General features: G+C 43.1%; 3 protein-coding genes across 6 annotated transcripts; 2 read left to right on the top strand and 1 right to left on the bottom strand.

Moving 5' to 3' along the window:
• Positions 1–246: 246 nt before the first annotated feature.
• LOC110851914 (mitoguardin) lies at positions 247–3257 on the top strand. Its single transcript, XM_035853405.1, has 10 exons — positions 247–407; positions 468–657; positions 719–877; positions 941–1137; positions 1201–1484; positions 1561–1735; positions 1805–1841; positions 1923–2113; positions 2174–2350; positions 2780–3257. Exons 1-10 carry the CDS (start codon positions 276–278, stop codon positions 2930–2932), a joined length of 1695 nt encoding a protein of 564 aa, XP_035709298.1. The 5' UTR covers positions 247–275; the 3' UTR covers positions 2933–3257.
• Positions 3258–3261: 4 nt separating this feature from the next.
• Positions 3262–9974, bottom strand: LOC110851913 (serine/arginine repetitive matrix protein 2). Of its 3 annotated transcripts, none has more exons than XR_002548091.2 (8): positions 9599–9974; positions 8857–9317; positions 8472–8782; positions 6823–8360; positions 4951–5484; positions 4631–4893; positions 3845–4568; positions 3262–3781 (listed from the first exon to the last, which is right to left on the bottom strand). XR_002548091.2 is itself a non-coding variant. In XM_022099850.2 (8 exons), the coding sequence occupies exons 1-8, from the start codon at positions 9720–9722 to the stop codon at positions 3772–3774; spliced, it is 3906 nt and encodes a 1301-aa protein (XP_021955542.1). In that variant the 5' UTR covers positions 9723–9974; the 3' UTR covers positions 3262–3771. The 3 variants fall into 3 exon arrangements, 2 of the variants coding, with proteins under 2 accessions (XP_021955542.1, XP_021955543.1); XM_022099850.2 differs by having other exon boundaries at positions 3904–4568; XM_022099851.2 differs by having other exon boundaries at positions 3904–4568; positions 6847–8360.
• Positions 9975–10050: 76 nt separating this feature from the next.
• On the top strand, positions 10051–12574 carry LOC110852196 (H/ACA ribonucleoprotein complex non-core subunit NAF1). 2 transcript variants are annotated; one of them, XM_022100191.2, is made up of 7 exons: positions 10051–10484; positions 10589–10648; positions 10723–10936; positions 11006–11190; positions 11311–11526; positions 11713–11862; positions 11933–12574. In XM_022100191.2, exons 1-7 carry the CDS (start codon positions 10205–10207, stop codon positions 12397–12399), a joined length of 1572 nt encoding a protein of 523 aa, XP_021955883.1. In that variant the 5' UTR covers positions 10051–10204; the 3' UTR covers positions 12400–12574. The 2 variants fall into 2 exon arrangements, with proteins under 2 accessions (XP_021955883.1, XP_035709300.1); XM_035853407.1 differs by having other exon boundaries at positions 10586–10648.
• The last annotated feature ends 404 nt before the right edge of the window (positions 12575–12978 follow it).

Below are 12978 nucleotides of genomic sequence, written 5' to 3'. Positions count from 1 at the left end.
TGAAATTGTACTGAGTCATAACTAAAAATTACCTTATTTGTCTATTTATTAAATAACTTGAATTACGTAATGACGTCAAAACAATATTCGTAGTGGTCATCTTCTTGATTTTAATTGGCTCATTATGGAAGAGAAGTGGGTGGGGGGTTTGCCACGTTTAAAATTAACCCAAAATTAACTATAAATTAACTTATCGCAATCATTGCTATAGGTGACCATCTAAGGTCAACCTGGCGGAACATTTGCCACCCCCACTTCTTCGCGTGAGTGGGACGATGGTCCCCACGCCAGCCGAGGAGGTCGTGACGACGGTCTCTGGACAAATCAGTAACGCAGCCGTCACCGTCCTCCAAGTCCTTCCTTTGGCTGGTGTCGAATCAGCAGGGGGACTTTCTCGCGGTCAGAAGGTGAGTCAATTTTAAGGTGAAGTTTTCATAATAAGTATACTAAATAAAATTACCGTATAGATTCTTCTTGTGGTGGTCACCTCGCTTGCCGGGATAACCACGGTGGGATTGATTGCTCATTATTTCCGTCGACAACGGAACATTCCTTCAAGTCCGACGTTTTCGTCATCGCTGCTCGGCAAAGGACGTGGTGCTGACATTCCCGACGGTGTGGGCAGTAGTGGATTTGCGCTCAGACTGCTCGGCAGAGGTAAAGGTCACTCCTTCTCATCTAACAAATAAGTATCTTACCACACCATTATAATTATCAGGTCATTCCTCATCAACTTCCACGATCAGCCCTCAACTTCCCGGAAACCGGAGGAGTGGGCCATCCTCCATCCTAACGCAGTCCACCCTCGTCTCCAATTCCGTCCTGGATCTAGGCGTAGGCCAATCCGGGCTGAATTGTACGCAACTTGGAATTCTAGGTATGACCTGTGACCTCATAAAATAGTAATAATCATTAATCATACTGTTTATATCTTTCTCAGGAATGGAAACACTTCAAAAATCGGTCTCGTTTTGGGAAGAGTCTCTCCAACTGTTAAAGCAAGAGAGGGACGCCAGTCTGCTCGAAATGGACGAAGACGACGAAAACAACGTCAGTCGCACGATCGCTCAGCTACAACCAATACTCGAGGCGGCCAAACAATTGCAACATTTAGCGCAGGAGCTCTACTTGGACGAGGTGCGAGGCAGCTTGTTAAAATTATAAGCAGGGAGCAATTTAATATTAAAACTTTTTTGTCAGGGGTCCGTGCTCTACGCAGAATCGGAGCATGGCGGGGGTGGCTCTCTGACCTCGTACGATCGTCGCAGTCGTCTCCGCTCCGTCGGCTCTGTGGATTCTTTCATGTCTGCAGAAGACTGGCTGAGCGACGATGAAGACATTCTTCAAAGTTTGGACTCCGCTGGATTTCAGTCGTTCAAATTAAGCGAGTCAGGCGGTCAAGGTGACAGCGATGGGACTGGTGTCCGGCATCCTCTCTTTGAACATGCCCTCCAACTCGTGGAAGCGGGTGCGGTGCCGTATCGGTAGGGAAATTTTGGTTAAAACTGAATGTTCTGTAATGTTTTGAATCCTAAAATTTTTGCTACTGCTGGATTATAGTTCCTTGAAGACGGAAATGGTTGGGTGCACGACGGGTGGTGATCATGAGTACCTCGCCAAGCTCCACTGCCTCCGAGGTGCGTTTTCTAAAATAATTTCCAATCCGGATAAACGGCAGTGGATCATGCTCAAAGGGAAGCAAGTTTTTTGTCAGTTGCTAATCAAGGCGGATAAGGTAAATTTATAAAATAAATGGCATGTTAAAGAAATACGTTCTAAATAAATGAATGAATCCCTTCTGCAGGATCCCACCGAGTTTGAGTCATCGTACGACGAAATCGGTACAAGAGTTGATTGAATTGATTGCTTATCTTATAAGCAATAAAAAAGACTTATCTCGTCACAACTATTTTGATTTTTAGTCAACTGGTCACAAGAAAGCGGAAATTGGGGTTTGATCGATAACGAGTTGAAAGACCGGGGTCTCCGCGCCCTCACATTTTACGACATTGTACTTGACTATATTTTCCTCGATGCGTTTGAAGACCTCGAAAGTCCGCCCGCCTCCGTTCTTGCTGTCACACAGAATCGTTGGTTGTCAAACTCATTCAAGGTTAGGGTTCTGTCTAATCACCATAATTTGCATGCCTTATTGTCGTATTTTTAAATTTAGAAATCTGCTCTGGGAACAGCGGTGTGGTCCGTGTTGAAAACTAAGAGAAAATGGCTCCGCTACTCGGACGGATTCATGGCTCACTTTTACACCCTCTCCGAACAGATCATGCCCACCTTGGCGTGGGGCTTTCTCGGCCCAACCACAACGGTGCAGGAAATATGCTTCTTTTTCAAAGTGGGTCAACTTTTAAAAATAATAATCGTCCTCACACAAACAACTATGGTTTATAACGGCTAAATCGTAGACACGCCTTTTAACACGTGTTCTCGGTTTGAGAAATGTATCCCTCGAATTTCTTGCGTCAATATCAAATCGAGAATTGTGATAATTTCAAAACTAAAATGAACTCGGAAGCTCTGCCCGTTCAAAAGTTATTGAAGGTCAAAAGTTTTAGATGGTATAAGATTTGGGTTTGCGAAACTCTGGCCTTTAATAACTTTTGAGTGGACCGAGTCAATTTATTTTTGCAACAATCCCAATTTTTGGGTTAATTAAAACAAATCTACTTCGGAAGCTAAAAGCGCATGTTAAAAAGCTTGTCTACGATTTAGCTGTTATATGTTATATGTATAAACTATAGTGAACCTGTAATTTTTTGTGCAGGACAAATTCCTCGAATTCCTCAACGCGATCTTCTCCTTTCAAGACGTGCGTTACACGACGCTCGACGAGCTGGCGGAGGACGTCATGAAGCGCTTGGAAGTCATGCAGTCACTCATCTCTCATCGGATTGCGCAGGTTCAAACGCCAAAATAAATCAAGCTGGTTGTGTGTCGCCTAATCCAAAAAATAATAATACAAAATGTGACCTCTAGAATTGTGTAGCCTTTACTTGAGTACTTAAAAAAATTGTAGCTTATCAAAAAGATATGTATGAAACCAAAGATAAATAATTAAGTAAAATAAAAATGAAATGACTGTAGATGAATGAAATGAATAATAATTTTAAAAAATGTGTTCCGACCGAGTCTTATGTTTTTACGTAAATACTTATCACTCTCTCGCCTTTATCTTTATGACTTATTACGAATTAATGATGAAATGTTATCAATAAAAAATATATTGAGATTTATAAAAAACACAACTTTTCCAAAATTTCGTAATATTTATTTTATTCAATTTCAAACATAATTGAACGAAAAAAAATCTCCAACAAAGTTCTATGTACCAGGTACAACACAAGAATTATGTAAGATTCATCATTATATAGTTAACTAACTTAACTATATAATTTCAAATTATTAATTAAAATAATTATTTAAATTAACTACAAAACTACGGTATCATGAGTAGAAGGAACTATTCAATGTATAAAGTTTACATTCAAAATTTCACCTCGGGAAACTTAAATGCATTCGTTCATGGCACTTGAAAACAATTATTTTTAAATTCTTTTATCAAATCAAAAGAATATAAAAAGAGGTACAATTAACATTTATACTTTAAGTAAGTTAATCAAAATTAAGTTAATCAAAATTATGACTAAAAGATTCATCTGTGTTTTTAATTATCATAATATTCAGTCATCCAACAAGAGTCCTGACTGCATCTCTCCAATCAGTCCAATCCTATTTTTTCATTTCAAAGCGATCTCCTCATCTATAACTGCGAAGGTAATTAAATAGAACAATTATTAATTAATCCGTTTATGAAAGATGTTAATCAAACCTCGCCATCCAATTTGATTAATCCAGCAGAGAAAATCCATGCACATTGGAGATCAATACCTTCTCACCATGTAGACCGCCTCGGGTCGGTGGTCATCTTCCTCCAGAAAGCTGTCTTGATAGTGGACTTCCTGGTGTAGACCTCCTCCCCGGTCGTCAAAGTACTGCGGCTGCCCATGATGATGAAACTGTTGTTCTTGATGCATCTGCTGCTGGAGCATTTCTTGCTGTTGCATGAACTGCATTCGGTCTTGAATTTCTCTCTCCCGCATCATCAATTCTTCCTCGTGACGCTGCATCTCCTCCATTTTCAGGGCCATGCGGGCCGCATCGGCGTCAAGGTGGGACCGCATTTCTCGGTCGCGTCGTCCAGAAGGAGATTGAGAGTCTCGTCGAGTTCTACTTTTCTTGTCGCCACGATCCCTACTTCGGCTCCGGCTATGCCGCTTGACCCGTGATCGTGGAGATCGTGATCGCGACCTTCGTAACACGCGAGTTCGTGATCTTGACCGGGATCGAGATGATCGTCGACGTCGGGACGATTCTACTCTTGGAGAAGGCGACCTTTTCCGAGGTTGTGGTGACGGCAGCCGTTCTCCACGAACTTCTCCATCACCTACGCTTATCTGTGCAGCAGCGAGTTGACGCATCTGCGTGTCCATGACGAGTCGTCGGACTGGACCTTCAGAACCTCGTTGAGAACGTTCAACAGCGCGACGAAATACCTGAGTATTTAATTATTCAAATTAATTACTCAATAGTTGGGCAATTAAGTACAAATGCATACCTCCTGTTCTTCCAGCAGACTGGCCGCCTCTTCATCCGCCATTTCCTCCTTCTTCCTCATCTCGCGGAGCCGCATGATCTCCGTCTCTCGCTCTGCCGTCCCCCCAAACGATTCTCGCAACTGTTTCATCGCCTCCCAATTCTTCTCCTTTTTCAACCGCATTTCCTCCATGCGCAGCTCGACGAGACGATCCTCCTCCACGCGACGACGCCGACGATCCTCCCGCTTGTACAGTTCACTTATTCCGTACGTGTCACCAGCGGCTAAAGGAAGAACAATAATTGAGGTCATAGTTCACACGTCAAGAAAACCGGACTCACCCTGGAGACGCTTCTCCTCTTCTAGAAACCTCCTGTAATGCATGTCCTCCCGAATTCTCTCCTCGTTCTCCTTCGTTGTCGCCATCACGGTGGGACCACCCCCATTGGCCTGCTGCCCTGCCTCCCACGCGCTCCGGAGGTCCTTCAACTTCCCTTCGACGCTCTTTTGCAGTTCCACCCGACGAACGGAGATCTCTTCAGTGACGCGATTCTTGGAAATCTCCGCCTCCAAGGCGGCCTTTTGTTCAAGAAGGATCTGTTCCTGGGCTTGAATTTGCGCCAGTTTCTTCGCCTGGAGGGAACTCTTCAACTCGGCGATGCGACGTGCTTGCTCTTGTTCCTTGGTCTCCCCCAGACGCGAGGTGAAAGTGCTGGTCGGGGTGGGCTTATCGCTCTTGATGACGTACGCGGGAGCTTGCTCGTCCTTCTTTTTCTTTTTCGCTGCGAGTTTCACGGCTCTCTCGACTTGCGCCACGACGGTGGAAGGGTTCGCAGAAAAGGAGGGGTTTTGTAGGAGGACGCCGCTGTTGGGAGCTACGTATTTTTAAAAGTTGGGTGTTAAAATACTACAAATTTAGATAAATTTGGTAAATTTAGGCAGAGATGGGCAAAATACATTTATACAATAGTTCTTTTATCAACATTGGAAATTGGGAAGTTTGAAAATGTATTTCAAATAAAAGCTTGACAAATATTTTGAAGCAAAATAATAGTTTTTTTAGAGCGCTGAGAATTTACATAAAAAACCTATCAGTACAGCTTTACTTACTTTTGTTATACCGAACCAGGATTGATTTGTAAAACCATATTTGTCACTAGTTTCTATAAAATTATGTGCTACGCTACTGTTTTTCACTAATTCTTACATTAACTAACGTAAATTCTTCGTTTGTACTACTTAGCACCAAATTCTAAAAATATTTACTGTGTGGGTCACCCTCTAAGTGCCCTTCTGATTACCTTTTGTTCATAATTAACGTCAAAATATTTTATAAGAAAGCCTAGGGATCTCCATTTCAAATTTCAGTTTTTCTGTCAATTTCTGAAAATCAGTGGAGGTCACCCCGTAGGGTCCCTCCGGAAGAAAATTTCATAATTTGAATTCATACTTTTCCATTAAGACCAATTTACATCCTCTGTACCAAATTTCAGCGTTCTACTATAATTTTGAAATTTTGGTGCATGATACCCCACCCACCTAGGTGACCCCCACGGGTCAACCACTGAACCGATTTTCTTCATCTTCGAACTCGTTTCCTAACTTTGTTCAATATGCATATGGTAAAAATTTCAAGTCAATCGGTCAACTCGGTCGAGCGTTATCGAAAAACACAGATAGACGGACGGACATGACATTTACATAAGCCCTGGTTCGGGTTAAAAATACAAGAATTTTGTCGAAAGTTCCTCAAATTGGTGATCAAATTTCGTTAATAGGGTTCATAGGATAAGATTCAGTATTGCGAACAGAATAAGGAATTGCTAGCATTACTTTAATGTAAGAAATTAAGAAAACACGATTTGCAAGTGTCGCAAAGTTCGCTTTAAATTATAATTAAAATTCTGAAACGACGGAAAATTATAAAATTGCACATTTAGCCTTATATCTCGAAAACCTTTCCACCAATAATATTACTGATTATCTACTCAAAATTAAATTCAAAAGCAAATTCTGTGCTATCATCCTTCATGGAAGCCGAAAAAACATTATTTATTGAAACTGAAACAAATACTGTGCAGGGTATTTTTCCATCCACTTTAAAAATTTGACTCTGGATTTCCATAAATTTGTACTGGTGCACAAAATTTCTACTAAAAATTGGGTTGCTTTTTTCAACGTATTTTGCCCAGCTCTGAATTTTATCCAAGTACCTGTCGAGGGCCGAATGACCTTACCGAAGGTGGGATTTGGCACAATTTTTGGAGCTTGTACGGGCGCTGGTGGAGTCCCAATCTGAAACTTGATCGGAATCGGGGGAGCAGACTTAGGTTTACTTGAATTCCCCGAATTCGATTTTCCTGATAGAATGGCCTTCTTCGCCTCGTCAAAATCTGATGGTCCTGGCGCCGAGAATTTCAGGTGTATGTCTTCGTCCGGACTGCTTTTTCTGGGAAATCGGGGAAAAAGACTGGAGGTCTGGACGACAGCTTTAATTTCGCTCTTCGCCCCGAACGGGTTATTAGTTGGTTGGTCGGGATCCTGCTCTTCAGGGGATGAGGATACCCGCTCCAGTCTCTCGCGCTCTTTCCTCTTCTCTGATATGATTTGAATTTCGTCGCCACCTTCGTCGTCACGGCCTTTTCGTCTCGAAGTCTTCGTCGAAGATTTCTCTCCTCCAGGCCGTTTTATAGGCGATTTCGACCTCCGAATACGGACTGGACTCTTAGATTTTGACCTCCGAGTGCGACCTGGACTGCGAGATTTTGACCTCCGAGTGCGACCTGGACTGTGAGATTTTGACCTCCGAGTGCGACCTGGACTGCGAGATTTTGACCTCCGAGTGCGACCTGGACTCCGAGATTTTGACCTTCGAATTCGAACTGGAGAATTTGATCTCCTTCTTCGTGATGAACGAGGAGAGTTTGACCTTCTTCGACGCGGAGAAGGTGACCTTTTTCGACTTGGGGGTGAAACTGACCTTTTTCTGTTCGGAGATTTCACCCTTTTTCGACTCGAAGGGGAATGTGACCTTTTTCGCCCCTCTGGACTCTTTGACCTTGATTTCCTCCGTCTCGGTGGAGTTTTAGTTCTTGACCTCCTATTCGAAGGTCTCGCATTTCTTTCTTTTGATCTTGATCTTGTCCTCGACCTACGTCTCACAAGAGTCGGTGGAGCGTCAGATTCCCCGTTGGTCGGGTTATTCTTAACATATAGCAACTCTGGGTAGAGATCTTGAATGGAGAGGAGGGGTTGAATGGGGGGCTTGATTATGGGGAAGTCGTTCCTCAAGTCGAGCGAGAAGAGGGGATGAGGGCCAGGTTTCCCTGCACTATTACGCGGCTCAAGGTCACGACGGTCACGGTTACGGTCAAATTTCTGTTCTTCCACAATCGGGCTTTCCGGTCGGTACACGACTTTTCCCTGGGCACGGTCCGACAACATGGGTGGTGGAGGTGGGTTTCGCTTCAGAATGGATTTTAACGGCGGTGCTGGTTCCCCTTTCGGACTAGTGAGATTTAACGAGTTGGGCAGCTCCGGAAGGGGGCCGAAGTCCATCGACATTCTCGAAGGGCGCTGTCTCCGCTCAAAGTCTAAATTGTCAGTCCCTGTCGAAGTGGGAGCCTCTGAGGTCAAGTCCTTCGAGAGAATCTGCACTCTTTTTCCATTAAACTTGAAGGGCATTCCGGACACTCGTTCTGCCTCGACGACCACTTTGTCCCCCACAGCCGGTAGCGCTCCAACCACCGTGCTGAATGAATTAAATGAATGATGGACGATTTTTTGACACGGTAGTAATTAATTTAACAAAGATAAACTCATCCCAGATTTTCATTCACCACTATATAATAAGTCTGCTTACCTCGTCTGAAAGAATATTTCCGAGCTAACCATACCAAACATTTCCTGCATTTGGGTCACCACCCCGGTAATAATTTCAGTCTGACATTCTTGTCCCGCGCCACGTTGTTGAATTGTGTAGTGGCCGCCTCCCTCGTTCATCGTGGGTGGTGGTGGCGCTTCCGATTGTCTTTGTCGTATGCGAGGATCGACATGTTGTCCTCCTCCAGCAGCAGGTTCTGGGCGTTGATGCTGTTCCGAGATTTTTTTAGAGACACGTTCCGCCGCTATTTCAAAGATTGAGCTGAGAGTGGGGGCTACGATGGGGGTTTTCTAGAGGAACAAGTTAGTTAGTTATTGAATGAAGGGAAGTGACGACGAGGAAGTTAATTAGTTAATCTATTTACTTGTGGTGGTCCTGTGAGCTGGGGCTGATTGTAGATTGGCGTAGCATTGTAAGTGGGCAAGCTGGGATCGTAGGTTTCTTCCCTTGTCGACCCGAGTGGAATGTGGGGATGTGGATTTCTTAAGATTCTCGTGTCCTCCTGATGCTGCTGTTGGTGTGGTGCCGTTTCTCTCCGAGCAAATTGGGGCTGCGGGTGCTGTTGTGGATCTTCGTAATACCCGGACGGTGGTTGTTGTTGTGGTGGAGGGAAAGGGGGTGGGTTCGTGTGTTGGTGAGCGTGTGGGTAGCCGGCGCCTGGATAGTATTGCGTATGATTAACTGGTGGTGGTGGATGCGGACCTGGTTGGGCGTAATTGGGGTCGTAGTTAGGATCATAGTAGTTTTGGTCGGGGGGAGGAGGGCCGCCGTAGTAGGGACCTTCCTGTGGGGGACCGTAGCCAGGTGGGGGGCCGCCGGAGTAACCTATGCACAAAACTTAATTAGCTAGAAATGTACAAGGTAATTTCAAATAAGGGACGATTCGTAAATTATTATATAACGTAATTAGTTTAGTCCTACTGTTTATAACTAATACTATTAGTTATATATACATTACTATTAGTCTAATAGTAATGTAAAATTGGGGGGCTCAATTAAGTAAGTGTTACTTAATGTAAACCAGTCGTTAAATTATACTGATCAAGGAATAACATGTGAATAAATGACTATCAATCAATCAAGTGCAATATTAATTAGTAACTTACCATGATTGTAGTTCATGTCGTTAATGTCTGCGAAATAATAACCGCCACGTCCACCAGAAAATTTTGGGTGTGGAGGTGGCTGATTCTTCTTGGTTGTTCTTCCCTCCAGCGTTGAGATATTCATTTACGAAACTTGCTTTCAAATTGTAAATTACTCGCGAAACAAAAATGAAAATTAACGAAGAACAAAGGAAATAGCAACATCTAATTAACACTAATTATTTCTTCTATCAAACTAACTACATACAGTTGTAAACCTAGAACTTGTGTATCCTTATCACTTTTGGCTTATCAAGGTAGAGTTCCCTTTGCTAATTTATAACAATTAATTAACTTTTCAAGCGACGACAAATTAAAATGTTTGTTGGCTTCCGTTTTTTGGCTGGCTCATTTTTTCCTTTTCTCGATGGATGGACAGGATCAACCATGAGCGCGACACTGCACGTGCTCAATCTCACGTAAACTGTACGCTGTACTCTGCTGTACTGTGCCTCAAAATAAAATAACAAATAATTTAAAAGTAAGATTTAATTGTTCTACTTAACTTTACGTAATTTCGATAATCTTACCACAAGGAGCTTGGATAACCACTCATATTTTGACGGGATGGCGTTAAGTTCTCGCCTGGGTGCGCTGTCCGCCCTCGCAGCGGATTATGGCGACGATGACGACGAAGGGGAGGAAGAAAAAGAACAGGACAAGAAGGACATTGTGATGGTGATAGCGACGACGACGACCGGGGAGAACATGGAGGTAGATAAGAAGGTGAAGATGGAAGCGGTTGTGGCAGAAGATGATAAGAGTATCGTGAAAAAGGTCGAAATTTCTACGATGGAGCAAGATAAGAATGAAATTGAAACGGCACTCGCCATTGTAAAAAAAGAAGGTCAGTTTTAGGTCTTAATTAAATTAAGGGCACGTCAAATTAAACAATTTAATTCTTATTTCTTGGAATTATGAATGAATTAATTGGTAATTTATATTAAGCAGACGAAATGGAAGAAGATAGTGTTGCAGTCCCTCCACTACTCGCAATAGTAAAGAAGGAAGGTCAGTTAAATTTGAATTCAAGATTAAATTCAGTTAATACAAGTTGATCATTAATTAATCATCGTTTTATACAGGGGACGAAAAAAATGGGACTAGCGACACTTCCATCGCTGCAATTATGCCTCCTGCATCATCCCCCTTTACCACATTTCGGAACAAGGAGGTCACAGATGACGTTGAGACGGAGGACTCCGAACCCGACAGTGCTCTCGACTCGGATGACGATACCGACAAGGGGAAGAAATCTGATAAGAAACAAACCGGAAATAGTGACGATGCTGACTTATCGTTAGTACAAAATTTATATTATCGCGTAACCTAACTTTTAATCTTATTTGAATATTAACTTTATTCCAGTTCTTCCGATGAGGAGTATGACTTATCGTCATCCAATGCGAAATCCAAAGCCAAAAAGCAGCCGCCTCGGGTCAAAGGGGAGATGAACTTTGATGACCTTCCGCCCATCCAAGACCTCACAATTTCCGTCCCACATGACAAAGCTAAACCGATCGGAGTTATTAAAAGCGTTGTCGATCCGCTCGGTCAGTCAAAACTTTAGTTATTTTGCCAATTTTGAAATTCAACTGTATTTTGTAATATGTGTATGAATCCTAATTTTATCCAGTTTTAAAATTCAATTTTATTTTTGAATATACTTCCAGTGATCGTTGAAGCGTTTCCGTCAACGCCGGCCTTAGATTTGGATTCTGTCCTCTTTCTGGATCAAGGTGACCGTGCCTTGGGTCGTGTTTTTGATGTGATGGGGCCTGTAAAGCAGCCCTGGTATTGCGTCCGATTCAACTCTATGCTGCACATTGAGGCGAACGGGGTAACTGTGGGGAGTCTCGTCTACTGCGCTCCCACGACACAACATGCAAGTAAGTGATGCAAAATTTGTAAAATTATTGTTATATTTCATGTTTTTTGCATATTGGTCTGATGGCACTTCGCAAGTTGTGTCAGTTTCATCGAAGTTTAAAACAAGATGTGAAAAATTCAGAGTTTGTCCATGTCCAGATTACATGAAAAAATCGATCGTGAATCAGTATGAATTTCCATTCCAGGTTTCGTGCTGCTCGCCCAGCTTGAAAAATTGCGAGGGACGGACGCCTCATGGAAAGATGACATCGAACCTCCCCCCGAAGTGCAGGAGTTTTCCGATGATGAGAAAGAACGCGAAGTCAAGAAGAAAGGGAAGAAAAGGAAAGTTAGAGGTGCGCTTGAAGTAAAATTCATATCCAAATTTGTATCGAATTTATTTACATGTCTTCATTTTCTGTCCAGTTCGTGCTGGCGGAATTAATCAAAATCCGTCCAATGGATCCGCACCGGCACCACCACCCCTGCGCCAACCCGGTAGACCCCACTACAACCCACGCCCTCCTCATCACCAGCGCCCCGCCCAGTATCGAAACAACTTCCCAAATTCTTACGGTGGACCTCAACCCCCCAGACATGCGTTCGAGTACGAGCAATATTTGGCTAATCTGACAGCCTCCAATTACTACCGACCTCCACAACATGCTTATTTCCCTCGTCAGCCCGATTATTCGTGGCACACCCACCCAGCCGCTCTACACGGCGCTCCTCCCCCTCCACCACCACCACGCTTTAATAATGCTAATCCGTACCAACATTTCAACCCGCCCAGCGTCCCATGGCGGAGGCAGTCACCTCTCCCCGCTCAACAGCAGCGAGGAGGAGGAGGTCAGCACCCCTACGTTCCACCACTTCCGCCAGGAACTTCTTAAAAGGCTGGTCACGTTAAAGTTTTGACTATTTACATAAATATATTGTTAGTTAATTTTACGCACCGCTTTATAAATCGACTACTAATTGTAGGTATAATTAATTTTAACGATTTTATCCTTACATTTCGGAAAATAAACTGATCCATGAAATATAAAAAAGAGATCAAAATTGCAATAAGTTTCAAATTGAACTCGACTCAAATTCACGGTTTTCACAAATTTCATTTTGCATGCTAAAAAATATCGACCTATAATTTTCGAATTAAATTTGGCTCAAAATAATTTTAATTCTTACAAAATTTTCATTTTGCAGATTAACACATCATTTATTTGTCGTGACCAAAATAGGAATTGCTTCTGCCACTGCTGCCACCCAACGTCCCACAATCTTTGACTCCACTCCACGCAATTAATGGTATCGAGCAGGATTGGACTGTGATCCACCAGAGGACCAGCACAATTAGCCACGAAAATATTCGAATATTATTAATTTGAAAGAATTCTTCTAAATTGTGCAACCAACGCCAAGCCACGCCACGCCACGACGCCACCACCACCGACGCAGCAGCAGCATGTACT

This window comes from Folsomia candida, unplaced genomic scaffold (genome assembly GCF_002217175.1).
Source record: "Folsomia candida strain VU population unplaced genomic scaffold, ASM221717v1 Fcan01_Sc007, whole genome shotgun sequence".
In the NCBI taxonomy this organism is placed as follows: Eukaryota; Metazoa; Arthropoda; class Collembola; order Entomobryomorpha; family Isotomidae; genus Folsomia; species Folsomia candida.
The sequence above is the reverse complement of the archived record's forward strand: the minus strand, read 5'-3'. Positions and strand labels throughout refer to the sequence as shown.

Excerpts from the sequence above, each read along its gene's own strand:
- LOC110852196 (XM_035853407.1), top strand. The coding sequence starts at position 10,205 with ATGGCGTTAAGTTCTCGCCTGGGTGCGCTGTCCGCCCTCGCAGCGGAT. Across the intron at positions 11,191-11,310 it reads AAGCGTTGTCGATCCGCTCG|TGATCGTTGAAGCGTTTCCG; the intron begins GTCAGTCAAAAC and ends ATATACTTCCAG. Across the intron at positions 11,863-11,932 it reads GAAGAAAAGGAAAGTTAGAG|TTCGTGCTGGCGGAATTAAT; the intron begins GTGCGCTTGAAG and ends TTTTCTGTCCAG.
- LOC110851913 (XM_022099850.2), bottom strand. The coding sequence starts at position 9,722 with ATGAATATCTCAACGCTGGAGGGAAGAACAACCAAGAAGAATCAGCCA. Across the intron at positions 5,485-6,822 it reads GGTCATTCGGCCCTCGACAG|CTCCCAACAGCGGCGTCCTC; the intron begins GTACTTGGATAA and ends AAAAATACGTAG. Across the intron at positions 4,894-4,950 it reads AGAGGAGAAGCGTCTCCAGG|CCGCTGGTGACACGTACGGA; the intron begins GTGAGTCCGGTT and ends TTCTTCCTTTAG.
- LOC110851914 (XM_035853405.1), top strand. The coding sequence starts at position 276 with ATGGTCCCCACGCCAGCCGAGGAGGTCGTGACGACGGTCTCTGGACAA. Across the intron at positions 1,842-1,922 it reads GTCATCGTACGACGAAATCG|TCAACTGGTCACAAGAAAGC; the intron begins GTACAAGAGTTG and ends TTTGATTTTTAG. Across the intron at positions 2,114-2,173 it reads GGTTGTCAAACTCATTCAAG|AAATCTGCTCTGGGAACAGC; the intron begins GTTAGGGTTCTG and ends TTTTAAATTTAG.